Raw genomic sequence first — 26,792 nt, 5'->3', positions numbered from 1 at the left:
CGTACACCTCATACACACAGGGCTCCGCTCCGTACACCTCGTACACACGCGGCTCCGCTCCGTACACCTCGTACACACACAGGGCTCCGCTCCGTACACCTCGTACACACACGGCTCCGCTCCGTACACCTCGTACACACACGGCTCCGCTCCTACACCTCGTACACACGGCTCCGCTCCGTACACCTCGTACACACACGGCTCCGCTCCGTACACCTCGTACACACACGGCTCCGCTCCGTACACCTCGTACACACACGGCTCCGCTCCGTACACCTCATACACACAGGGCTCCGCTCCGTACACCTCGTACACACGCGGCTCCGCTCCGTACACCTCGTACACACACAGGGCTCCGCTCCGTACACCTCGTACACACAGGGCTCCGCTCCACACACCTCGTACACACACGGCTCCGCTCCGTACACCTCGTACACACACGGCTCCGCTCCGTACACCTCGTACACACACGGCTCCGCTCCGTACACCTCGCACACACACAGCTCTGCTACATCCACCCTGTAAACCCCTCCTGACCCCACACAGAAACTTCCCCTCATCCAGCACCATGACAACCAGCACAGCAGAGTCCTGCACACACTGAGGCCCCTGATCATGTGACCCCTGACTCCTCCCCTCCTGTGACCTCATCACAGGTCCTGTACACAGAGCAGCTGTAGAAATCTCCGGCCTCGGGGGTCTCACCAGACTTCGCTCTTTTCTTGCAGGGGCCGCAGTGGATTTCATCCCGGATCCATAGAGCTGAATAGAGGAGCGATGTTCCTTCTCTCTGATGGGAATTGATGGTGACGTTTGTCCAACGTCCACGTTACCGAGTAAATCCCCCCAGGACTGCAGCCGGTAAAGACCCCGATATCCACAGGTGTCCCCTCTAATTGGGGGAAAGGGATAGAAAAGCCTCTTATCCCGAGGGGAAACCCTGTACATGGAGACATCGGCCTCAGATCTCTCCTGTCCTGTTCTTCCAGAAAAGCCTCAAACTTCTGTGTGTGACTCAGAGCTGAGATCTAACGTGAGAGAAGATTCCAGTGCGGGGAAGACGGGAAACCTTCATATAGACGGCCGGTGGGGATGGAGGCAGTGACCGACTCTGGCCACATCTGTCTCTAGAGCCGCAGTAGAAGATGAAGATGTCGTCCTCATCATGAAGGAGTTATTTCTCATGTCGCGTGTAATGAATCTCTCCTGCAGTATTGCTAATGCCGATTCCAGTGTCGGTAATGAGACGAGAATTAGCGTTATGGAAGATGAGTCTATGAGGAACGTGTTCAGCTGCCGACTCCGAGGAGGAAACTGCTTGTTGTCTGTGGCCTAAATATATAGGTTTTATTAGTAGATGTCAGGGGAGAAAACTAAACCCTGTAAGATAATAAATCTCCTCCTATGTTTCCCTTATTATCCCCAGTAAGTGTATTATTACACAGGATTCTTATGATGTTACATCGGATCATCTTCTTCTCATTCAGGTCTCTACAATATCGGATCCTCTCAGTGAAGATCTTCTACAGAAGAGAATTTTCCTGATTTACCCATCAAGGATGGATATGGACAGAGACAAGATGGCGGAGAGGATGTTACACCTCACCCTAGAGATCCTCTTCCGTCTCACTGGAGAGGTGAGAGATTCTGATGACGTCACATTACATCATTCTTATCTATGGGAATAACAGATGGACAGAACTGGAGAGGTGAGGACTCTGGAAATGTCTGTAGTGAGATTTATTAATGTGTCTCTCCATAACCAGGATTACACAGTGGTGAAGAAGACCTCTAGTGATCGCTGTCAGGACCCTGTGTCTGAGGGATGGGGAAGACCCCTGAGCCCAATCACGGGGCCTCCACCTCACCCCCTGATCCATGAGGACATCAATGACCAGAAGATCCTAGAACTCATCTACAAGATGATTGAGCTGCTGACTGGAGAGGTGACACTGCTGGGAATGCTGGGAGATTATACAGTAACACTATGAAGGGATCGGGGGGATGACGGTATCATTGTATGTGTCAGGTTCCTATCAGGTGTCAGGATGTCGCTGTCTATTTCTCCATGGAGGAGTGGGAGTATTTAGAAGGACACAGAGATCTGTACAAGAACGTCATAATGGAGGTTCCCCAGCCCCTCACATCTCCAGGTAATAGACAGGACTAAATACACACGGCCTATAATTATCTGTATGTAGAGAATGAATTCAGTCCCTGTATGTGTTTCCTCCAGATCTATCCAGTAAGAGGACAACACCAGAGAGATGTCCCCGTCCTCTTCTTCCACAGGACTGTAACCAAGAAGATCCCAGTGCTCCTCAGGATCATCAGGTAGATGGAGAGAAGGTGTCAGGAGATCTCCCCTATGATGTGTAGACGGCTGTGAAGGTCTTGTGCTCAGTCTTGTTTTATCCACCAGTATTATATGTTTTATACTTGTGTAATGAGAACGGTGGAGATGGCAGGATTAGAGCTGATCATAGATGGGACTTCTCCATCTGTCGGTGACTTTTACAATATTTGTTTCAGGGTGAAGATCTGACCCATATTAATACTACAGAGACATATGTGAGGGGTGATGAGTGGTGTAAAGAGGAGATTCCCACATATGACTACCCAGGTGAGTAGTAACCACTGAATGCAGAGAAGTCACAGATTCCTCTCAGTCACCGGCTGTGGCTGCTTTATCGGTGGTGTAGTCCGGCCGTATTACCATGATCACCATTTTCCCTCTAGACCACAATATTCTCCTCCACCCAAAACTGTTCTAATGACTTTGGGCGTTGAAAGCCCTTTTCTATAGAACTTACAACCTGGAGGATCCACCTACCCCCTGGGATTAGTGTGAGGGTGATCCCTTATAGCGAGATCTATATGATTGCTTGTTCCTGACCCTATATAGGTCGAGTGCGCGCTTAAAGAGTCACACTGAACACAGAGTTAGATGTCTACTCCTTTCTCAGCAAAGGCTTGCACACAACTGAAGTTTATTCTTATGACAGAGAGACAGGAGATGGGTGTCACACAATCTTCTGAGGAGCCAGTGTCAGTCTATGATAGGTCCATTTCAGCTTCACTTCCATATATGGTATCCAGTATCTCAGCTTCTGCATTCCCAGGATTCCTTCCAGGGTGTTGTCTGAAGACACAGACGCCATCTTGGTACACCATATCTGAACTGACTTATATAAGGGTTAATAATTGATTTCATTAGCCATTCTCTACTTCACATTAGGAGACGCTGACCGTTACCTGCCCAGATCTGTAACTATAAAGCCGAATGACAGTGTACGTAGAATGTGCTGACAAGATAGAAAATCACTTGAAGAAAAATCTTATGCTGGGCCTGTAAGAGAAAGCGGAGGGTAATGATGCTGTTGGCTTCTTAGATCCCTGAGATCTTATCGGATGAATCTTCTCTCCCTTCTGTGCTGCTGAATGTCTCATGGTCCCTACAAGACCAGGTCCAGTCTTTCTGGCCAAACTTCCCTTTTATGAGCGACAACAGTAAATGTGCAGTGAGGCCAAGTGTGAATTTCTGTCCAATAACAGCAGAGTTTCCCTTTATCCTGACTTTTCAATTTGTATAAAATCTACCTTATTTTTCGGACTATGTGACGCACTGTTTTCCTTCAAAAATGTGGAGTAAAATGGGGGGGTGCGTCTTATAGTCCGGATGTACCGGCTCTGGCTGTGGTGGGGAGGTGGGGGAACGGCATCGGCGGAGCAGCGGGTCACACAAGGCTGGAGCCAGTGGCTGCGGCTAACTCCTGTTGCTGTGGCTAAAGAGAAATGAATATTCACTGCATTCCACGCCCATGGGCTTGGAGGGCAATGAATATTCATTTCTCTTTAATAATAGTATCTTGATATGATTAGCCCCCAACCCCGGTCCTGGTATACGTGGCCCCATCCTTATAATTGGCCCACACCCCCATCCCCATCCTGGTATGCATGGCCCCATCAGGAAACATTAAAAAACAAACCATGACACTTACCTACCCTGCGCTCCCTCTCAGCGTCCTGCTCCGGTGCCAGCAACTGCTATATCTTTGTAAGCAGCACATGGCAGGGACGTCATGTGCTGCTCACAAGCAGAGCACAGCTGCCAGGACTGTGCACACAAAGGGCAGTGAGTATTCATTGCTCTTCAGTAGCGCGCAGTGTCAGCCACCGGCTTCCTGCTGCTACTGGCGGTCACGTGTGCCGCTACTTAAGAGAAATGAATATTCATGAATATTCACTGTTCTCAGCACTGCTTACAAGTATATAGCAGTTGCTGGCACCGGAGCAGGACGCTGTGAGGGAGCGCCGGGTAGGTAAGTGTAATGGTTTGTTTTTTTTAATGTTTTGTGATGGGGCACTGCATACCAGGATGAGAATGGCCCATACATACCAGGATAAGGATGGGGGTCCATGCATACCAGGATAGGGATGGCGGACCCTGCATACCAGGATGGGGGTGGGGGCTACTTATAAGGATGGGGCCCTGCATACCAGGACGAGCTGGGGCCCTGCATACCAGGACGAGATGGGGTCCCTGCATAACAGGATAGGGATGGGACCATGCATACTAGGACGAGATGCGGCTATGCATTCCAGGAAGAGATGGGGGCCCTACATACCAGGATAGGGATGGGACCATGCATACCAAGATAGGGATGGGACCATGCATACTAGGATGAGATGTGGCTATGCATACCTGCTGTTGGGGAGCTGTAGAGGGAGGGCTAAATTAACCCTTCACGGTGGACCAAGTGATTTCCAAATTAATCCACGGGGCATTGCTAGCAACTGGGAATGGCCAGACGGAGACATATGCCTCTGTATGGGAGGATCAAGGCAGATCACTAAACCCGTTTATTATGTCACCCTTTTTCAGTATTTTGCTTAATTATGCAAAATACTCAGCTACCAATAGCATCGTCGTAATACATTTACTTTATAAGCCAATAGTTTTGCAAGAAAATCGGAATATGTCCCTAGTTACATGATGTAGAGAATAGAACAATAGCACATTCATCAGGGTCTCATATCTCGTGCAAGCTGGAACAGTCTGGTTTCATTACAGCCTTGAACATTCCCCTAGTTACAAAATTTAACTCGTGAACAACAAAATGGCGTCGCAAACACAAAAATGGAGTCTTTGAGAACAAGATGTCCCATACATCTAAATACTGTACTTCACAATACCAGGATGAGGATGGGGCCCTGCATACCAGGATAGGGATGAGGGTGATCATTCCTGTCAGGATAGGAATGAGGGGGCATGCATACCAGGATAGGGATGAGGCCATGCATACCAGGATAGGGATGAGGGATCCATGTATACCAGAATGGAGATGAGGGATCCATGCATACCAGGATAGGGATGAGGGATCCATGTATACCAGGATGGAGATGAGGGATCCATGCATACCAGGATAGGGATGAGGGATCCATGTATACCAGGATAGGGATGAGGGATCCATGTATACCAGGATGGAGATGAGGGATCCATGCATACCAGGATAGGGATGAGGGATCCATGTATACCAGGATAGGGATGAGGGATCCATGTATACCAGGATGGAGATGAGGGATCCATGCATACCAGGATAGGGATGAGGGATCCATGTATACCAGGATAGGGGATAAGGGGGCCATGTATACCAGGATAGGGATGAGGGATCCATGTATACCAGGATGGAGATGAGGGGGGCCATGCATACCAGGATAGGGATGAGGGATCCATGTGTACCAGGATAGGGGATAAGGGGGCCATATATACCAGGATAGGGGATGAGGGGGACCATTGGTATCAGAATGGGGATGAGGGGGCCATATATACCAGGATAGGGGATATTAAGTACAGAATTGACCACATTTTTTGCTTCATTTTTTTTCCCTAATTTCTGCTTGTAAAACCTAGGTGCGTCTTATAGTCCAAAAAATACGGTAATTTCAAGGAGGATTGTGATAATCTCCAGGACAAACATTCCACCTGTGCCATGATAGATCTCTAAGCTGTGCGCGGCTGAGGGCTGTAATATCCATTTATTCCCGCCTGCAGGAGATGTGTTGGCTCCAGCCCTTGTGTCATGGATTCACTCCACATCATAAATTACATTGTTTCTGATCCTAATGAATTCAGATTACTGCACAATCTCTCCTGAAATGGGGAGCAATATTATTTTCTCTAATCTTCTGGTCAGGATTCATAGTAGCTCCAATGGTCCACCATAAATGAGGGCAACTCGTACATACGTTGTTGTTGGGGATGTAACATATTTTTTTATTCTATGTCTTTTTTAACCTGTTCATTCTGTATGATAGTTTGATTGTGGTGGGATCGGCCTTCCTGCCTAATGTGAGCCTGTAACTCCCTGATAGTCTTAAAAAAAAATCTCTCCATTGCCTCTTCCAAATGTCTAAGATCTAAATTTAAAGTGCCCCTGTCAGCAGGATTGTGCACAGTAACCTACAGACACTGTCAGGTCAGCGCCGTTATACTGATTACAATGATACCTGGTGATGAAATCCGTCTTGTGGTTGTTGTTTAATCTGTATTTGTAGTTTTCAGTTAATGAGAATCTCGTGCTTCGGGGAGGGGCTTTATGTGATGAATATGTAATCATCACATCTGTCCAAAAAATAAGGAAAAAAGCAGCACAAAACGGCCATAGTCCTGTTTCTTGCCTGCACTTATCCTGCCCTCACAAACCTTGTCCATGTATGCTTTTCTGAAATAAAGGACTTTAAAGGGTTTTTTATGATACGGTAAACGGCGTGTGCTGCTTTTTTCCATATTTTTTTGGATTGTCTTGTGTGCTTCTTCAAGCAAGCACCTTCACTACCGTGCTTTCACCATGCAAAGTGTTGCTGACTCAGAGTCCACCCACTCCACCAGTAAGTAGACTGTTTCTTAGTGCCATTCTATTTTTTTCTTTTTGATTTACATATTCATCTGTATTGGCTTTTGACAGGTCTCTGATCCCTCACTGACCTGCCCCCCATTATTTCATAATGCATATAATAGTGTTGATATTATTGTTGATAATGCCTATTGTTGTGAGTTCATTCTCTGGTCCACCAGCAGTGAGTTCTCCTTCCAGACTCCCTCTGGTGGTAACAGGAGGTAGTGAGGCTGATTTAATCAGTAGAGATCTGCCACCTGATAATGAGGATGACGATTGGACCTCAGGAATCTTAAACTGGATTTAAGACAGCCGACGCCCTAGTCTGTGCTGGTGATTGCTTCTGCTTTCCAGGTCTTGGTTTTCAGCTCTGTTCCAGCCTTTTCAAGCTAAGTGTTTTTGCTAATGTTCACACTTGATTTTGTTGGTCTATTCAGTTTTTTGTGTGTTCAGCCAGCCCCGGCTGGGGCTGTGCTGAATTTCTACTCCTATTTATCTGTATTTGCCAACTTGCTTTTTAGTCCCTTATTAGATTGGCATCTTTTTGCTCTGTCTCAGAATATTTCAGAGTGCTGATATAGTGGGAGAAGTCTAGTGACTTCTGGGTTAATTTTGTTATCAGAAGTGTTGGACATTATTTTTGTAGGGTTTTTGGCAGATTGCAGACAGTGTCTTTCCTTTCCTTTCCTCTATAGTTAGTTTGGGCCCCATCGTTTGCTCAGCCTATTTTCCTGCCTGTGTTTGTGTTTTCACCTTGTTTCACCGTCAATACATGTGTGGGGGCTGTCTATTCCTTTGGGGTCTGCTCTGGGGCAGTTAGTTTTCCCCTTTTCTTGCTTTAGGCTTATGTAGTCCTCCGGCGGTGACGAGGCGTCTAGATCATCGAAGGAACGCTCCACTGCTACTGCTAGTTGTGTGGTTAGGATCAGGGATCTGCAATCTGCATAGTTACCAACCTTTCTGGTTTTCTGGGACTTAGCTTTTTGTTGTCCTCCTCGGTGACTCATTCATAACAGAATCACCAGCCATACCGCAGATTCTAGGGTACTCAAAAGCAGGAAAAAATTGTTTAAAAAAAAGAAAGAAAAAAGTGTCAGAATTTTTTTTTATATATATTTTTTCCTTTTTTTCTGGGGCCGTAGGAGGGTTTTTTTTTTTTTTTCCTAATGGAGATTAAGCAATTGTCTGATCGTGTGGAGCAACTTGCTGCTGAAGTGCAGGGAATTTCCACTTACCTCATTCAGTCACATGCTGCTGAACCTAAGATCCCCACTCCTGATGTGTTTTCTGGGGATCTGTCTAAATTTTTGAATTTTAAGAATAATTGTAAATTATTTCTAGCCTTGAAGCCTAACTCATTGGGGAGCTCTGTGCAGCAGGTTAAAATTGTCATCTCCTTGCTGCGCGGCGATCCCCAGGATTGGGCTTTTTCTCTGAAACCTGAAAATCCTATTTTGACTAATGTGGATGCATTTTTTCAAGCCTTGGGGTTGTTGTATGATGAAGCTAATGCTGTTGATCAAGCTGAGAGAACCCTGTTGGCATTAAACCAGGGTCAGGATTCTGCAGAGTTATACTGTCAAAAATTAAGAAAGTGGGTGGTCCCCACTGCATGGAATGATAGTGCATTGGCAGCTCTATTTCGGAAGGGTTTATCAGAGACCGTAAAAGATATTATGGTGGGATTTCCTGTTCCCTCTGGTCTGGATAATTCTATGTCATTAGCCATTCAAGTTGATCAGCGTTTACGTGAACGTAAAACTAAACGGGAGGCGCTGCCACCTTTTGAACAAATGTCTGAACCTATGCAATGTGATGGGGTTTTGTCTAGGGCGCAACATCGGGAGTTTAGAAGGCGTACTAAGCTGTGTTTTTTTCTGTGGAGACGCCTCTCATACTATTTCTGTCTGCCCTAAATGAGAGAAACGTTTTGCACACACATTTGATGTGGGTGGTGTACAACCTAAGTTCCTTTTGGCAATTACTCTGATCTGCTTCTTATCCACGTTTTCCACTAAGGCTTTTGTGGATTCTGGAGCAGCGTTGAATCTGATGGATTTGGACTTTGCTAAACATTGTGGTTTGTCCATGACGCCTCTGCGGACGCCTATTCCTTTGAGGGGTATTGATGCTACTCCTTTGGCGGAGAATAAACCTCAGTTTGGGACCCAGGTGATAATGCGGGTCGCCCCAGACCACCAAGAAAATTGTAAATTTCTGGTGCTGCATAATTTGCATGATACTATTGTTCTGGGTTTTCCCTGGTTGCAAACTCATGATCCTGTTTTGGATTGGAAATCTGGGTCTGTGATAAGTTGGGGCTGTCAATGTGTTCTTAGGGACGCTCCTGTTTTCTCCACCTCTCCTCAGTCTCATGATATTCCTGATTATCTGGCCGATTTTTCTGATGTATTTAGTGAGAGTAAGTCTGCGTCTTTGCCTCCTCATAGGAGTTATGACTGTGCAATTGAGTTGATGCCTGGGTGTAAATTTCCCAAGGGTCGGCTTTTCAACTTATCAGTACCCGAACATGATGCTATGCGATCCTATATTAAGGAGTCGTTGGAGAAGGGTCATATTAGACCATCCTCATCACCTTTAAGTACTGGGTTTTTTTTTGTGGCCAAGAAAGATGGTTCATTAAGACCGTGTATTGATTATGGTTCCCTTAACAAGATGACGGTTAAATATCAGTACCCGTTACCTCTGATGTCTAATTTATTCCCCAGAGTTAAGAGTGCCTGCTGGTTTACTAAGCTTGACCTCAGGGGGGCGTATAATCTTATTCGCATCAAGCACAGGAATAAATGGAAGATGGCGTTTAATACTCCGGAGGGACATTTTGAGTACCTGGTGATGCCTTTTGGGCTCACTAATGCCCCTTCTGTCTTCCAGTCCTTTATGAATGATATTTTCCGAGACCTTGTGGATAAGTTTTTGATCATCTATCTGGATCATATATTGATCTTTTCTAGTGATTGGCATTCTCATGTGGAACATGTCCGGACTGTGCTCCGGATTTTGAGGGAGAATTCCCTGTTTGTTAAGGGATCGAAATGCCTCTTTGGTGTACAGAGGATTTCATTTTTGGGATTTATCTTGTCTCCGTCGACTATTGAAATGGACCTGGCCAAGGTACAGGCCATTTATGATTGGGTTCAGCCTACTTCTTTGAAGGCTCTCCAGAAGTTTTTGGGTTTTGCTAATTTCTATCGTAAATTTATAGGTAATTTTTCTGGTATTGTCAAACCACTGACTGATCTGACCAAGAAGGGCGCTGATGTGCTGAATTGGTCTCCTGAGGCTGTCTCAGCATTTCAGGAGCTTAAGCGGAGATTTACTTCAGCTCCAGTTTTATGGCAACCTCATGTCTCACTTCCATTTCAGGTGGAGGTAGATGCTTCTGAGATTGGTGCAGGAGCTGTGTTGTCCCCAAAAGACCCTGTGACTTCTAAGATGAATCCTTGTGCCTTCTTTTCTCCTAAGTTCTCCCCATCTGAACGCAACTATGACGTGGGGAATCGGGAATTCTTGGCCATGAAGTGGGCATTTGAGGAGTGGAGACATTGGTTGGAGGGAGCTAGACATCAAGTTGTGGTCCTCACCGATCACAAGAATTTGATTTATCTGGAGTCGGCCAAACGCTTGAATCCTAGACAGGCTAGATGGGCCTTGTTTTTCACGCGTTTTAATTTTGTGGTCTCTTTTCTTCCGGGCACTAAGAATGTTAAGGCAGATGCTCTTTCTAGGAGTTTCTTTGCTGATTCTCTTAATGTGACTGAGCCTACTACCATCCTAGGTGAGGGGGTAGTTCTTTCTGCCATTTCGCCCGATTTGAGACACACCCTGGAGGAATTTCAGGAGGATAAACCTGAGCGTTGCCCTATGGGAAAATTGTATGTTCCTGACCAGTGGAGAAAGAGAGTGATGTCTGAAGTTCATTGCTCTGCATTAGCTGGTCATCCAGGTATTTTTGGTACCAGAGATTTGGTGAGTCGGTCTTTTTGGTGGCCCGCCTTATCTCGTGATGTCAGGAATTTTGTGCAGTTCTGTGGGACTTGTTCTCGGTCTAAACCCTGTTCTCGTTCTAGTGGGTTGCTGATGCCCCTGCCATTGCCCAAGAGGCCATGGACCCTTATCTCAATGGATTTTATTTCTGATCTTCCTGTTTCTCAGAGAATGACTGTTATCTGGGTGATTTGTGATAGATTTTCGAAGATAGTCCATCTTGTACCATTCCCAAAGTTGCCATCTTCTGCTGAGTTGGTGCCCTTGTTTTTACAACAGGTGGTTCGGTTACATGGGATTCCTGAGAACATTGTGTCGGACAGAGGAGCCCAGTTTGTTTCCAGATTCTGGAAAGCCTTTTGTTCCAATCTGGGAATTCAGTTATCCTTCTCCTCAGCGTTTCATCCCCAGACTAATGGGCAGACTGAGAGAATAAACCAGACCTTGGAGTCTTATTTAAGATGTTTTATATCTGCTGATCAGGATGATTGGGTTTCATTTTTGCCCTTGGCCGAATTCGCGCTGAACAATAGAGCTAGTTCTGCCACTTTTATGTCACCCTTTTTCTGTAGTTTTGGGTTTCATCCTCGATTCTCTTCAGGGCAAGTGGACGCTTCGTCCTGCCCAGGTGTGGACACTGTGGTTGAGAGAATGCAGCAGATATGGGACCAAGTAGTGGATAAGTTGTCACTCTCTCAGGAAAAGGCCCAGCGATTTTCCAACCGACGTAGGACCATTGGTCCCCGGTTTAAAGTGGGTGATATGGTTTGGTTGTCATCTAAGAATATTCCTATGAAGGTTGCATCTCCAAAATTTAAGCCAAGATTTATTGGACCTTATAAAATTTTGGAGATTCTTAATCCTGTTTCTTTTCGATTGGCTCTTCCAGTTACGTTCAAGATCCATAACGTATTTCATAAATCACTGTTGAAACTGCAAGGAAAAAAAAGCGCAATAGGGTCTTATCTGAGAAAACCAAGATATCAAATAGTAATTTATACTCACCGTATATAGGAGAGTAACAAGCATAAAGAAATGCGGTCAGCTTGCTGCACATCCAAATGACCACGCTGTGGCCATAAATCTTCAGATTCACTAGTAGGACTTTTATGGATTAAAACGTGCGCTGCCAGACCATCAATCCTCACAAGTTGTGTACTTAATATATTTATTTCCCAACGCGTTTCGAGGTCATAAAACCTCTTCCTCAGGGGATGACATGTACAGGCAGGTAAAGACATTGCCGGTTTTATACATACACAGTTCAAATATTGGCGCCAAGAGTCACATGTTGGGAAGGGGATAAAGGTCAGAGATCATCAGTGTAAATGTTTAAAAACTTAGTGCATCCAACAGAATTAATTCATTTGGTGTGTTCCCAGGTAAAAGATAGAGAAGAGAAAGAGAGTGAAGAAAAATAAAGAAGAAATAAAAGAAAAAAAGCGCTACACGAACCCGCAGAAAAGGAACGAAAGAAAGTGATAGCCACTGTATAATCCGCTACTCCAAGTGAGCAGAGGAGAAGTTGCTGAAAGAGAGGAAGAAAAAGAATAAGAATAAAAATGGGAGCCATAAATCACTGTTGAAGAGGTTTGTTGAGCCTGTGGTTCCTATGGCAGCACCTCCTGACCCTGTATTGGTTAAAGGCAATATGGAATATGAGGTAGAGAAAATATTGGATTCTCGTTTGGTTAGATGGAGACTCCAGTATTTGGTCAAATGGAAGGGTTATGGCCAGGAGGATAATTCTTGGGTCTCTGCCTCTGATATTCATGCCAATAGATTGGTTCGTGCTTTTCACCGGGCCCATCCTGATCGGCCTGGTGGCGTGGATGAGGGTTCGGTGACCCCTCCTCAAGGGGGGTACTGTTGTGAGTTCATTCTCTGGTCCACCAGCAGTGAGTTCTCCTTCCAGACTCCCTCTGGTGGTAACAGGAGGTAGTGAGGCTGATTTTATCAGTAGAGATCTGCCACCTGATAATGAGGATGACAATTGGAGCTAAGGAATCAGACTGGATTTAAGACAGCCGACGCCCTAGTCTGTGCTGGTGATGGCTTCTGCTTTCCAGGTTTTGGTTTTCAGCTCTGTTCCAGCCTTTTCAAGCTAAGTGTTTTTGCTAATGTTCACACTTGATTTTGTTGGTCTATTCAGTTTTTTGTGTGTTCAGCCAGCCCTGGCTGGGGCTGTGCTGAATTTCTACTCCTATTTATCTGTATTTGCCAACTTGCTTTTTAGTCCCTTATTAGATTGGCATCTTTTTGCTCTGTCTCAGAATATTTCAGAGTGCTGATATAGTGGGAGAAGTCTAGTGACTTCTGGGTTAATTTTGTTATCAGAAGTGTTGGGCATTATTTTTGTAGGGTTTTTGGCAGATTGCAGACAGTGTCTTTCCTTTCATATCCTTTATAGTTAGTTTGGGCCCCATCGTTTGCTCAGCCTATTTTCCTGCCTGTGTTTGTGTTTTCATCTTGTTTCACCGTCAATACATGTGTGGGGGCTGTCTATTCCTTTGGTGTCTGCTCTGGGGCAGTTATTTTTTCCCTTTTCTTGCTTTAGGCTTATGTAGTCCTCCGGCGGTGACGAGGCATCTACATCATCGTAGGAACGCTCCACTGCTACTGCTAGTTGTGTGGTTAGGAGCAGGGATCTGCAATCTGCATAGTTACCAACCTCTCTGGTTTTCTGGGACTTAGCTTTTTGTTGTCCTCCTCGGTCACGCATTCATAACAGCCTATAATACTATGGCTATTGTGAATCTTAGAAAAAATTTGCATATGACACTGGCGGTGCCTGTCCAGTAACATCTATCTCTTACTTATAGATGCTACTGTGCAGGTGCCGCCATCGCCAGTGACATTTTTCTGGATGTAATTTTTTATGTAAAATAGGGGGCAGGTCACTGAAGGATCAGTGTCATGAGCCAATACAGATGATTATTTACACAGAGCAACACACAAGGCCCCGCCCACAGCCACTCCCACACCCCACCCCGAAGCACGAGAATCTCATTAACTGAAAACTACAAATACAGATTAAACAACCAGCCCTCACCTGCCCAGAAAAGGCACATCTATTAGATGCGCCAATTCCAATGGTTTTCCCAGGTCTTCCCACTTGCCCTGTAGCGGTGGCAAGTGGGGCTCATATTTGAGGGGTTGATGTCACATTTGTATTGTCAGGTGACATCAAGCCCACAGCTTAGTAATGGAGAGGTGTCTATCCATTACTAACCTCATAGTTACATGGTAAATAAAGACACAGTCAGAATAATGTCTTTTATTAGAAATAAAACGGTTTTTCTTTTTTAATTAAAAATAACAAACACAGTTATACTCACCTAACGCCTACTTCCACCGAAGACCTCGTTCTCCTGTATTAAAAATAAAAAAAAAAACAATATACCATTCCTGTCTGTCGTTCTGTCCCACGCCGTAATCTATGTCTGGGGGATAATTAGTTTCCAACCTGGACGGTGCCAAGATGCAACTGTCCAGGCTGAGAGCCACTGGTGAATGAGCAAGCGCAGCATCATTGACCAGCAGTGACATCATCGAGGTTTCCAGCCAGGCTGAACCGCAGTGACCTCAGGACCGTGGTAAAAAGTCAGTGATGAGGTCACCACAGTTCAAGCTAAGTGACTTCACAGCAGATCACTGTGAGAATTCTCTGTTATCTTTAAATAAAAAACGAAAACTGTGTTTTGTTTTATTTCTAATAAAAGACTTTATTCTGGCTGTGTCTTTATTTACCATATAACTATAATATTAGTAATGGAGAGGTGTCTTATAGACACCTCTCCATTACTAAGCCGTGGGCTTGATGTCACCTGATAATACAAGGGTGACATCAACCCCACAAATATGAACCCCACTTGCCACCACTACAGGGCAAGTGGGAAGAGCTGGGAAAAGGGCAAGAATTGGCGCATCTAATAGATGTGCCTTTTCTGGGCAGCTGCAGGCTGCTTTTTTTAGACTGGGGGGTCAATATCCATGGCCCCTTACAAGTCTGAGAATACAAGCCCCCAGTTTTCAGCTTTAGCAAGGCTGGTTCTCAAAAATGGGGGGCACACACTCCGTTGTTTTAAATTATTTATTTAAATAATTAAAAAAACAGTGTGGGGACCCCTCTATTCTTGATAACCAGTCTTGCTGAAGCTGACAGCTGAGGGTTGCAGCCCCCAGTTGTGAGTTTTGTCAGACTGGTTATTGAAAATACAGCAGGACCCACGCCGTTTTTTCATTTATTTTTTTAGTTATAGCACAAGTTGCGGGTGAGGAATACTCCCATCATCCGCTCCTGCTGTCACTGTTCTTAGCAGCAGGTGTAGGATGATGAGAGTAATACTCCCAAAAGCCTCCACCTGCGGTCATCATTCTGACCTTAATATAACTCATCATTCCCCCCGCCGGCAGAGCAGGGGAGAATGATGAGAGCGTCTTCAGCACCTGCCACCGGGGAACAGCACTTACTGTAGTGCTTATTCCTTGCCGGCTGTACATGTGGTACTGATGCTGCACACTGTTGTCAGACATGTGCCCAAGTATTATGCACATGGACCAGAAAAATCGGTACTGGAAGTATCAGGACGTGTGACCCGGCCTTATACACAGTTCTCTTTAAATTCCTAATATTTCTTCTTGAAACTCATCTGACAGAAAATATTGGAGCTTAGGATAGTATAGATTGTGAAGTCTCCGAGCCCCATACTCTAATTACACCAGAGAGGTTTCACCACTAGTTACTCATTTATTACTGATGGAGACTGTTGAGGTTGATCATTTCAGTAGTTCCTAATCAGGCCCCATTTTTAATATCTGACGTGTGTCACTTTATGTGGTGGTAACTTTGGAATTCTTCACAAAGGATAATAGAAAACAAATGGATGTTACAAATTATTTTCCAGCTTCGCACTGTACCCTATATACGGTTGTACACTACTGTCTGGGCACATGGCAGTGTTCAGAAGGGGAAGGAGCGCCATTTAGCTATTTGAATGCAGATCTAGCTGGAATAATTTGCAGACACAATATATTGGGAGCACTGTTCATGGTCACCTGGCAGCTCAAAAGATGTCCTCCATGAACATGCTTGGCACTATCTTCTCTGCTTTCCATATCCCAAGGATTGCCTTGCTCATCGCCCTTTAACGCCATTACATGAATCTGGACTTACACAGGGACCCCTAGGCTTGGACCATGGTGTTACCTGCTATTCTGTGGTGTTAGATGGCAAGAAGAATAGTCACGTAGCTGGGTCAGAACCAGAAGGACAGAATACAGAATCAGAAGATGCAAGAGTAGTCAGTAAACGGGCCACGGTCACAACAGGAAACAAATACACAAGCCACAAGCTGAGCACAGAGGACTGAACCTGAGGAGAACAGCGCTGTATTTGGCAGATTCTGGCCATGTGCTTTGAGCTTTAGTAGAGTGTGGTACTTTCCAATTGGCTGAAGTAGGGAGCAGATTACTCCAGCTGGACAGCAGGAACAGATCCCAGATGAGATTGGACACATCATATGCAGAAGCTCTAATATAACTAAATGACCAAAAACCAGAATAGTAGAAATCCCCATAAAGTGATTCCATTTTATAAATTAATTTACTGAGGGTTATTGTCATGATCCAGGACACGATTTCGCTTTGGCCCGTCCTGGTCAGACAGGGTTAATTGTTTCTGCCTCTCTCTGGCAGAGGGCGGCTATTTAATGCTCACTTGACCTAGGTCCGGTGTCAGTTATTCTCCTGCCCTCGGCTGAGTTAGTTGACCCCTTGTGTACGTGTGCCTTGTGCCTGATAACTTGTTGCTTGTTTGGTTTTGATCCAGTTCTGTCCCTTTTGTACCGCACCTCTCTCTCATGTGTGACTCTCGGCTTGTGACTTGACTATTCTCTGCTCGTCCCTTTGGTACCGCACCACCCTCTCGTGTAAGACTTCTGCTTATCTGACCTGCATTTTTCTTTCCTCTTCTAAAGTATTCCTGCAGTAGGTACAGCACATCATCTGCAGTATTAGGACGCTAAGCCCTGACCCTACCGTCACATGATCGTAGGTCCTGGTACTCCTTACTATTTTCCGTGCCTCAGGTCCTGTCTGTTTAAACCTTCATTCCCGTGTTGGTCCCCGTGCTCTCCCACAGTGTGGGTAAGTCAGCCTGCTCAGCCGTGGCAGTTGCCGACGCTGACAGGATCCTGACATTATAACTGACCGTTACCATTTTTGTTCTCTGCTCCCTTTCTCCTATGTGTGTGATGGATCCTATGCACACTCTTTTTGAGCAGTTAAAGCACCTGACTCAGATGTCTCAGAGACTCCTGGGGTAACAACTAGCCCTGGCTCAGTCTCAGCAGCTGATCGCTGACACTGTGCAGGGGGTTTTGTCATCAGGGGCTCGGGAGGTTACAGTAATTTCCCCTGAATCTCCGATTAAGTTACCGGATTCTTTTTCTGGAGATAAAAGGGAATTCAAAGTGTTCAAGGAGGGCTGTAAGTTTTTTTTTCATTGAGACCATACTCTTCTGGGGATGAAAGTCAGAGAGTGGGGGTCATTATGTCTCTGTTAAGGGGAGCTCCCCAGGTTTGGGCTTTCTCCCTTCCTACCACTGCCCCTGAGTGTATGACTGTGGATGAATTTTTTGAGGCCTTGGGGCATATTTATGATGAGCCTGATCGGATGCGTATGGCTGAGGACAGGGTGATGAGCGTGTGTCAGGGGAAGCACTCAGCCGAGTGGTTCTGCTCAGAGTTCAGACGCTGGGCTGCTGAGGTCTGCTGGAATGATGCCGCCCTCCAGGGTTTGTTCCATAGAGGCCTGTCTGAACATCTGAAAGATGCCTTGGCTCTCCACCCTCCGCCTGATTCCCTGGAGGAGGCTATGACACAAGCCGCCTGAATGGATCGCAGGCTACGGGCCAGGGGAATGATGCAGGTTCAAACCCCATTATTTTCTCAAGGAAGGGGAGCCAGTCTTACATTGGAAACCATGGAGATGGGAACCATCGACTTCAAGGAGAAAGGAAAGAGACAACGGCACTTGGGAAAGTGCTTTTTTTTCTGTGGGATTCCGGACATTGGAAAAAGGATTGCCCTTCTTGTCCACCAACCTGCAAGCGACTGAGCCAGGGTGATTGTCGTGGAGGTCACTCAGGCTCTCAGATATCTTTTTCTCCATTTTCAAAAATGTTATTGCAAGTGGAACTTTGTTGTGGGAGTGTCTCCACACCCACTTCTGCTTTCGTGGATTGCGGATCGTCGTCGAACTTTATTGACTCTGACTTGATGTCCAGGTGTAAGTTAGGGACAGTTAGGCTGGAGACTCCTATCCACGTTGTTGCCATTAACAAAACACCACTGGCTAAAAATGATGTCATATTTCGTACAGAAGAGTTTCTCCTTAAAGTGAGTTCCTTACACCAGGAACATATTTCATGTTTTGTTATGGACAACCTGCCTGCTGGACTGGTGTTGGGGTTCCCCTGGTTACAATTACATAATCCTGTGATTAATTGGGAATCTCGGGACATTGTTAAATGGGGTCCCTATTGTTCTGAAAAATGTCTGGTTACTGTGTCTTGTGTCGTCCGTGGGTCTGGAAGGTATTCCGGAGTGCCTAAAAGACTATACGGATGTTTTCTCCGAAAAAGAGGCTGAGGTTTTACGACCACACCGCCCTTTTGATTGTGCCATTGACCTGGTTCCAGGTGCTAAATTGCCCAAGGCCCGCTTGTATAACCTTTCGGGTCCAGAATGGGCTGCGATGAAGGAATACATTTCCGAGAGTCTCCGTAAGGGACACATTCGTCTTTCTGTTTCTCCCGTGGCAGCGGGGTTCTTTTTTGTAAAGAAAAAAGACGGTGGTTTACGCCCATGCCTCGATTTCTGTGAGTTAAATAAGATAAATGTGAGAAATACGTATACCTCCCACTTATTCCTAATTTATGCAACCAGTTGTCCGGAGCTAAGTGGTTTTCGAAATTAGATCTACGGGGAGTGTATAACCTTATCCGAGTCCGAGATGGAGATGAGTGTAAAACTGCTTTTCTCACTACTGAAGTGTTGTTTGAAAATTTGGTCATGCCTTTCGGTCTGACCAATGCTCCAGCGGTCTTCCAAAATTTCATAAATCATGTGTTCTCTGATTTTATTGGATGGTTTATGGTGGTGTATTTGGATGACATATTGATCTACTCTCCTGATAAACAGGCTCACATTGGTCATGTTCAGGCAGTTCTCCAAAGACTTCAGGAGAACTGTCTCTTTGCTAAACTGGAGAAATGTTTATTGTTTGTTCAGGAGCTGTCTTTTCTGGGGTTCATTGTGTCTGCTGAAGGGTTTCGCATGGATCCTAATAAGGTGCAGGCCATTGTCGAGTGGGTTCAACCTTGTGATTTGAAGGCTCTGCAGCATTTCCTAGGATTCGCCAATTATTATCACAAGTTTATAAGGGGGTTCTCACAGGTGGTTAAACCCCTCACAGACATGACTCAAAAGGGGGCCGATATCAAGAATTGGTCAGCCGCAGTTTTTGAAAAAATGTTTCATGTCTGCTCCGGTTCTTATTCAACCGGACCCATCTGAACCATTTATTGTTGAGGTAGATGCCTCAGAGGTGGGGGTGGGGGCGGTATTGTCCCAGGGACCCGCCACTTTGACCAATTTGAGAACTTGCGCCTTTTTCTTGAAGAAATTCTCCCCCGCGGAGAGGAACTATGATGTTGGGAATCGAGAACTTCTGGTCGTAAAGTTGACCTTTTGAAGAATAGAGGCATTTTTTGGAGGGGGCTGTCCATCCTATAACTGTAATTACAGATCACAAAATCCTAGCTTACATTGAGTCAGCTAAAAGGTTGACTCCCAGACAGGCTAGATGGTCACTTTTTTTTCCCGATTCAACTTCTCGATCACTTTTCAGCCAGGATCCAAAAATGTCAGAGCTGATGCCTTGTCACGCAGTCTAGATCCGGTGTCCCCCCCGAACCTCCATCCTCCATTCTTCAGCCTGGGGTGGTGGTGGCAGGTGTCTCTAATATGTTGGAACAGGAGATTTGGGAAGTCCAGTCTCTTGCACCTCCGGCTAAGCCGGTGGATAAACTTTTTGTGCCAGCTCGGTTTTGTCTCAAGGTCCTCCGGGAGTTCCATGACTCAGTTCTGGGTGGACATCCAGGGATCTTGGCTACCCAGAAGGCCATTGCTAGAGTATTTTGGTGGTCTTCTTTAGCCTCTGATGCTTTCCATATCCCAAGGATTGCCTTGCTCATCGCCCTTTAACGCCATTACATGAATCTGGACTTACACAGGGACCCCTAGGCTTGGACCATGGTGTTACCTGCTATTCTGTGGTGTTAGATGGCAAGAAGAATAGTCACGTAGCTGGGTCAGAACCAGAAGGACAGAATACAGAATCAGAAGACGCAAGAGTAGTCAGTAAACGGGCCACGGTCACAACAGGAAACAAATACACAAGCCACAAGCTGAGTACAGAGGACTGAACCTGAGGAGAACAGCGCTGTATTTGGCAGATTCTGGCCATGTGCTTTGAGCTTTAGTAGAGTGTGGTACTTTCCAATTGGCTGAAGTAGGGAGCAGATTACTCCAGCTGGACAGCAGGAACAGATCCCAGATGAGATTGGACACATCATATGCAGAAGCTCTAATATAACTAAATGACCAAAAACCAGAATAGTAGAAATCCCCATAAAGTGATTCCATTTTATAAATTAATTTACTGAGGGTTATTGTCATGATCCAGGACACGATTTCGCTTTGGCCCGTCCTGGTCAGACAGGGTTAATTGTTTCTGCCTCTCTCTGGCAGAGGGCGGCTATTTAATGCTCACTTGACCTAGGTCCGGTGTCAGTTATACTCCTGCCCTCGGCTGAGTTAGTTGACCCCTTGTGTACGTGTGCCTTGTGCCTGATAACTTGTTGCTTGTTTGGTTTTGATCCAGTTCTGTCCCTTTTGTACCGCACCTCTCTCTCATGTGTGACTCTCGGCTTGTGACTTGACTATTCTCTGCTCGTCCCTTTGGTACCGCACCACCCTCTCGTGTAAGACTTCTGCTTATCTGACCTGCATTTTTCTTTCCTCTTCTAAAGTATTCCTGCAGTAGGTACAGCACATCATCTGCAGTATTAGGACGCTAAGCCCCGACCCTACCGTCACATGATCGTAGGTCCTGGTACTCCTTACTATTTTCCGTGCCTCAGGTCCTGTCTGTTTAAACCTTCATTCCCGTGTTGGTCCCCGTGCTCTCCCACAGTGTGGGTAAGTCAGCCTGCTCAGCCGTGGCAGTTGCCGATGCTGACAGGATCCTGACATTATAACTGACCGTTACCATTTTTGTTCTCTGCTCCCTTTCTCCTATGTGTGTGATGGATCCTATGCACACTCTTTTTGAGCAGTTAAAGCAGATTACTCCAACTGGACAGCAGGAACAGATCCCAGATGAGATTGGACACACCATATGCAGAAGCCCTAATGTAACTAAATGACAGAAAACCAGAATAGTAGAAATCCCCATAAAGTGATTCCATTTTATAAATTAATTCACTGAGGGTTATAATCCTTAAGAGCAGTGAATATTTTGACTCCACAGCCACTTTCTGGAAATTAACATGCAGTGGATGTTGGAGAGTGAAAATTACACATTTGCCATTTTATTACCCAGCACATAGTGCCCAGATTGTGCTCCAGGAGACACACACCACAAATTAAGTGGATTCTTCTCACTATAATATTGCTAAATACAGGGATCCTAAATGTTGTTTGCGCACACTGCAAGACTCCGAAGTGAGAGCGGATTTTGCTGGATTGCTTTATAGAAACCTTGTTGCTTTTCAACAGCCTTTGAGCCACTAATAGTGTGGGAACCTCTTTTTCCATTGACAGATGATGGACCTGAGTGGGGACTTGTTTTTTGTGAGATGAGAATTGGTATTATTTTCGCCTACATAACATTGATTGGTTTCTTTTTATTCGATATTTGGGAGGCAGAATGAACAAACAGTTGAACACCGCACACTACTGGCTCATCCAACAAGGTTTTCTATTAGACTGTGAACTGTCATTGTCTTGGTAAATAATTAAAGTTTTTTACATAGCTTGACATTTTTATGGACAGTTTAAGTAGAAATGTTCAAAAATATAAAACTCAAGGAGATTTTATTAAAAAATAATTGTTTTTTTTATCTTATCAGATAACTGTACCAAGAGATCAGAGGGACAGCTGACATTTTCAATTTTTAAATCTGATGATCTTGAGATCCTACAAGATACAACTGAAGTGAATGCCATTACTCCAGATATATCATCATCCATTTACAGCAAAGATCCGACTACTAAGGAAAATCAAATTCGCCAAAGAGGCAATAAAAAACAAACTGCTCCTAAAGCAAAGAAGCCATTTTCATGTTCAGAATGTGGGAAATATTTTGCACAGAAATCAATTTTTGTTATCCACCAAAGAACTCACACAGGGGAGAAGCCTTTTTCCTGTTCAGAATGTGGGAAATGTTTTAACAATAAATCAGATTGTGTTAAGCACCAGAGAATCCACACAGGGGAGAAGCCTTTTTCATGTTCAGAATGTGGGAAATGTTTTAGCAATAAATCAGATTGTGTTAAGCACCAGAGAATTCACACAGGGGAGAAGCCTTTTTCATGTTCAGAATGTGGGAAATGTTTTAACAATAAATCAGATTGTGTTAAGCACCAGAGAATCTACACAGGGGAAAAGCCTTTTTCATGTTTAGAATGTGGGAAATGTTTTGCACAGAAATCAAATTTTGTTACCCACCAGAGAACTCACACAGGGGAGAAGCCTTTTTCATGTTCAGAATGTGGGAAATGTTTTAGCAATAAATCAGATTGTGTTAAGCACCAGAGAACTCACATGGGGGAGAAGCCTTTTTCTTGTTCAGAATGTGGGAAATGTTTTGCAGATGAATCAAATTTTGTTACCCACAAGAGAACTCACACAAGGGAGAAGCCTTTTTCTTGTTCAGAATTTTGGTAATGTTTTAGCAATAAATAAAATTGTGTTAAGCACCAGAGAACTCACACAGGGGAGAAGCCTATTTCCTGTTCAGAATGTGGGAAATGTTTTAACCAGAAAGTGCTTCTTGTTAGACATCAGAGCAGTCACACAGAGGAGAAGCCATTTTCATTTTCTTAATGTGGCAAATATTTTACTTGGAAATCAACTGTTAATAAACATCAGAGACGTCACATAGGGGAGAAGACTTTTTTATGTTCATGTTTGAATAATTTTAACCAAAATTGAATCTTCTTAAATGGGTTGCCTCTTGTCATTCCTCATGTTTGCTGACAAAAGGATAAAACTAAACCTAATTAATTCCAAATATAAAACTGTACCCATAATTCACCCCCTGAAGGTTAGTCAGAAGGTGACTAATAGAAAAAACATGTACCCCACAGTTCAGTATATAGGGTGAGGTGACGTGTACACACTCACTCTCCAAGCCTCTCATCTCTACGGGTTTAATCATCCACACCAAAGACGACTCATCAAGAGACTATTTAATATTGACCTATATTCAAACGAGACTAAATTAAAAAGAAAACTAAAATCATGTATCATGTTATCCGAAACAGTCAGAAAACTAGCCCCATATTGTCAGATCCCAGACCTCAAACTATATACTTCGGAAGTTTATAAGCCCCTCCAGTGCCAGGAATAGATAGTATGAATTTGAATTTACCAAATGGCTGCAATGAAACAAAGAGTGAAAAATTTAAAGGGGTCTGAATACTTTCCATAGCCACTGTATCAGTGTCATGTCGGACGCTATTCACACCACAGCGTCCGGCAGGCAGAGGTAGTTCCACCTCCGTCCACTATAGCCTCAGTGGCGCCGGCTTGAGTTTCTCAGGCTATCGGGGGTTAATCTAGCTGAAGATCAGGTTGGATGTTTGGTCACGCCCACGGTCTTTAAATAGTCGTGCTGGCCTATGGGCGTCGCCGATTATAGCTTGTGTGTCATACCAAGTGGTTCCGGTCTGGAGTGGAGGTGTTGGAGAGAGAGAGAGATTCATATCTGGTGTCGTATGATCCATTGTTACCTTCTCGCCTTCCCATATTTGTGTTTTGTTGTGCCCTGTTCACATTACTGTATAGTCCTGTGTGTATGCGGCGCGTTGCAGTTTAAGTTCTCCCTGTCTGTCTTTATTGTTTGGGGCTTTGGTGGTTTGTCTCCTCACTGGGTGGAGGGTGGAGGGTTAAGCTTAGGGCTGAGCAGGAGATAAGGAAAGGGTGGAGGCTCAGGCATTTGCACCATCAGCAAAAACCCTGGGTTGAGGGTCAGACAGGGTTTCCCCTAGTTAAAGGGACATCACAGGGGCCCCGGGTATTTCTGCCTTAGTTGACCTAAGCCCCGCGTGACATTATAATCGGCCCACATTTTTCAGGAGTCCATGGATCCCATGGATTCCATAACCCGCCAGTTGGTGGCGCTGTCCTTACAGGTCTCCGAGTTAAAAGGGGCAGTTCAGCAGCAGGGCCTGGTAGTAGCAAAGGTGCAAACGGCATCTGGAGGTGTCGGTGCAGAGCCGAAGATCCCGCTGCCAGAACGATTCTCAGGGGGAACGCAGCAAATTTGTCATATTTCGGGAGGCCTGCAAGTTATACTTCCGCATGCGCCCGGTCTCCTCAGGTAATGAGGCTCAGCGGGTGGGCCTGGTGTTATCATTACTGAGTGGGGACCCCCAAGCATGGGCATTTTCCTTACCAGCTGACTCTGCTACATTTCATTCTGTCGATAATGTTTTTTCTGCACTCGGGCTCATTTATGATGATCCCGACAGATTAGCTCTAGCAGAATCTAAAATCCGCGCCCTCCGTCAGGGGGAACGTATGGCGGAAGACTATTGCTCCGAATTTTGCCGTTGGGCAGTAGACACACAGTGGAACGACCCAGCGCTGCGGAGTCAGTTTATTCAGGGGGTTTCAGTAAGAGTTAAACAGGCCCTCCTGATGTATGAGACTCCTGCATCATTGGAGTCTGCCATGAGTTTGGTTATACGCATTGATCGCCGTTTGCGTCAGGGGGCACAGGAGACGCTACCCCTGGGGGAAAGCAGGGGTGCAAGTGTGGTTGCTGCAGGTGAGCCCACTGAGCCTATGCAAATTGCAGGGGTGTCACAGGTTAAGCGTCGCGTCCCTGGGTTCACGAAGCCCGGAGCATGTTTTTACTGTGGTAAAAGGAATCATTATGTTAACGCTTGTCCTGTGCTACCAAAGAAGGTCACACCGGCGGAAAACTACTAAGCTCAGTGGGTATGGAGGAGACCCAACTGAGCGTATGCATATCCTCCATGATGGTATCTCAATGTATGCTCCCTGCCAAGGTTATTATCGCGGGCAGAGAGCTACCAATATCAGTGTTTGTGGATAGCAGTTCCGCCACCAATCTCATAGATGAGGAGTTTTCACGCACTGCCGGGTTTAAGATCGAAAAACTCCCTCATCCTATTCAGTGGTTACCATTAATGCCGCTCCCCTCCCTCAGGGGGAGATTACGGAGTTTGTGGCTGAGGTGAAACTCCACATTGGGGTCCTACATTCGGAGTGGGTTACATGTAGGATCCTCCGTAATCTCCCAGCACAAATGGTCTTGGGTTTTCCATGGTTGTCCAGGCACAACCCGGTGATTGATTGGAAAACTCAGGACATAGTCCAATGGAGTGGTTTTTGCCAGGACAATTGCTTGGCCACATGTGTGTCCGCCGTGACGCCCAGCCTTCCGGAGGCTTTGCAGGATTTCGCGGATGTTTTCTCTGAGAAGGGTTGCTCAGAACTGCCTCCACATAGAGCCTATGACTGTGCGATTAGGTTAAAACCCGGGACCAAATTACCTAAGGCCAGGATGTTTAACATTTCTGGTCCAGAGAGACAAGCTCTGAAAGACTACATCGCGGAGAGTCTGAGCAAAGGACACATCCGGCCTTTGTCCTCGCCTGTAGCAGCAGGGTTTTTCTTCATTAAGAAGAAAGATGGGGGGGTTACGGCCGTGTCTGGATTTCCGGGAGTTAAACCAGATTACGATCCGTGATCCATACCCGATGCCTTTGATCCCTGATTTGTTCAACCAGGTGGCGGGGGCAAAGTGGTTTTCCAAGCTTGACCTCAGGGGGGCGTATAACCTCATAAGGGTCCATCAGGGGGATGAGTGAAAGACGGCCTTTAACACTCCTGAGGGTCATTTTGAGAGCCTGGTTATGCCATTTGGGTTGACAACCGCGCCTGCTGTTTTCCAACATTTTATTAATGACGTGTTTGCTCATGTCCTCGGGAAATTTGTGATTTTATACCTGGATGATATCCTCATTTATTCGAGCGACCGGGACATTCATTTAGAGCATGTTAGGCAGGTGTTACAGTTGCTCCGTGAGAATAAGCTCTATGCTAAGCTGGAAAAATGCTTATTTTTTGTTCAGGAGTTGCCTTTTTGGGATATATTGTGTCCGCCGCAGGGTTTAAAATGGACACCGCTAAGGTGCAAGCGGTGCTACAATGGGAAAGGCCTGATAATCTGAAAGCGCTCCAGCGGTTCCTTGGGTTTGCTAATTATTATAGGAAATTTATAAAACACTTTTCTACTATAGCCAAACCGCTCACGGACATGACAAAAAAAAGGTACCGATCTGACTAGCTGGTCTGAGGTGGCGATGCGTGCATTTGAGCGTCTGAAGAACAGTTTTGCTTCAGCCCCCATTCTGGTGCAACCGGACGTGTCTAAACCTTTTGTGGTGGAGGTTGATGCGTCTGAGGTGGGAGTGGGGGCAGTACTGTCACAGGGCTCATCTTTGAGCGATATGCATCCATGCGCCTACTTCTCCAAGAAGCTGTCGCCGGCCGAACGGAAT

At 45.5% G+C, this 26,792-nt stretch overlaps 1 protein-coding gene across 1 annotated transcript; it reads left to right on the top strand.

Moving 5' to 3' along the window:
- The first annotated feature begins 649 nt into the window (after positions 1–649).
- Positions 650–23,139, top strand: LOC141075919 (gastrula zinc finger protein XlCGF66.1-like). The gene is made up of 6 exons (XM_073563124.1): positions 650–1,637; positions 1,767–1,946; positions 2,030–2,153; positions 2,237–2,334; positions 2,533–2,623; positions 22,106–23,139. Exons 1-6 carry the CDS (start codon positions 1,560–1,562, stop codon positions 22,921–22,923), a joined length of 1,389 nt encoding a protein of 462 aa, XP_073419225.1. The 5' UTR covers positions 650–1,559; the 3' UTR covers positions 22,924–23,139.
- The last annotated feature ends 3,653 nt before the right edge of the window (positions 23,140–26,792 follow it).

Source organism: Dendrobates tinctorius, unplaced genomic scaffold (assembly GCF_039654945.1).
Source record: "Dendrobates tinctorius isolate UK_male_01 unplaced genomic scaffold, ASM3965494v1 ptg000380l, whole genome shotgun sequence".
Lineage (NCBI taxonomy): Eukaryota > Metazoa > Chordata > Amphibia > Anura > Dendrobatidae > Dendrobates > Dendrobates tinctorius.
Note: the sequence above shows the minus strand (reverse complement) of the source record. Positions and strands in the feature narration are given on the sequence as shown.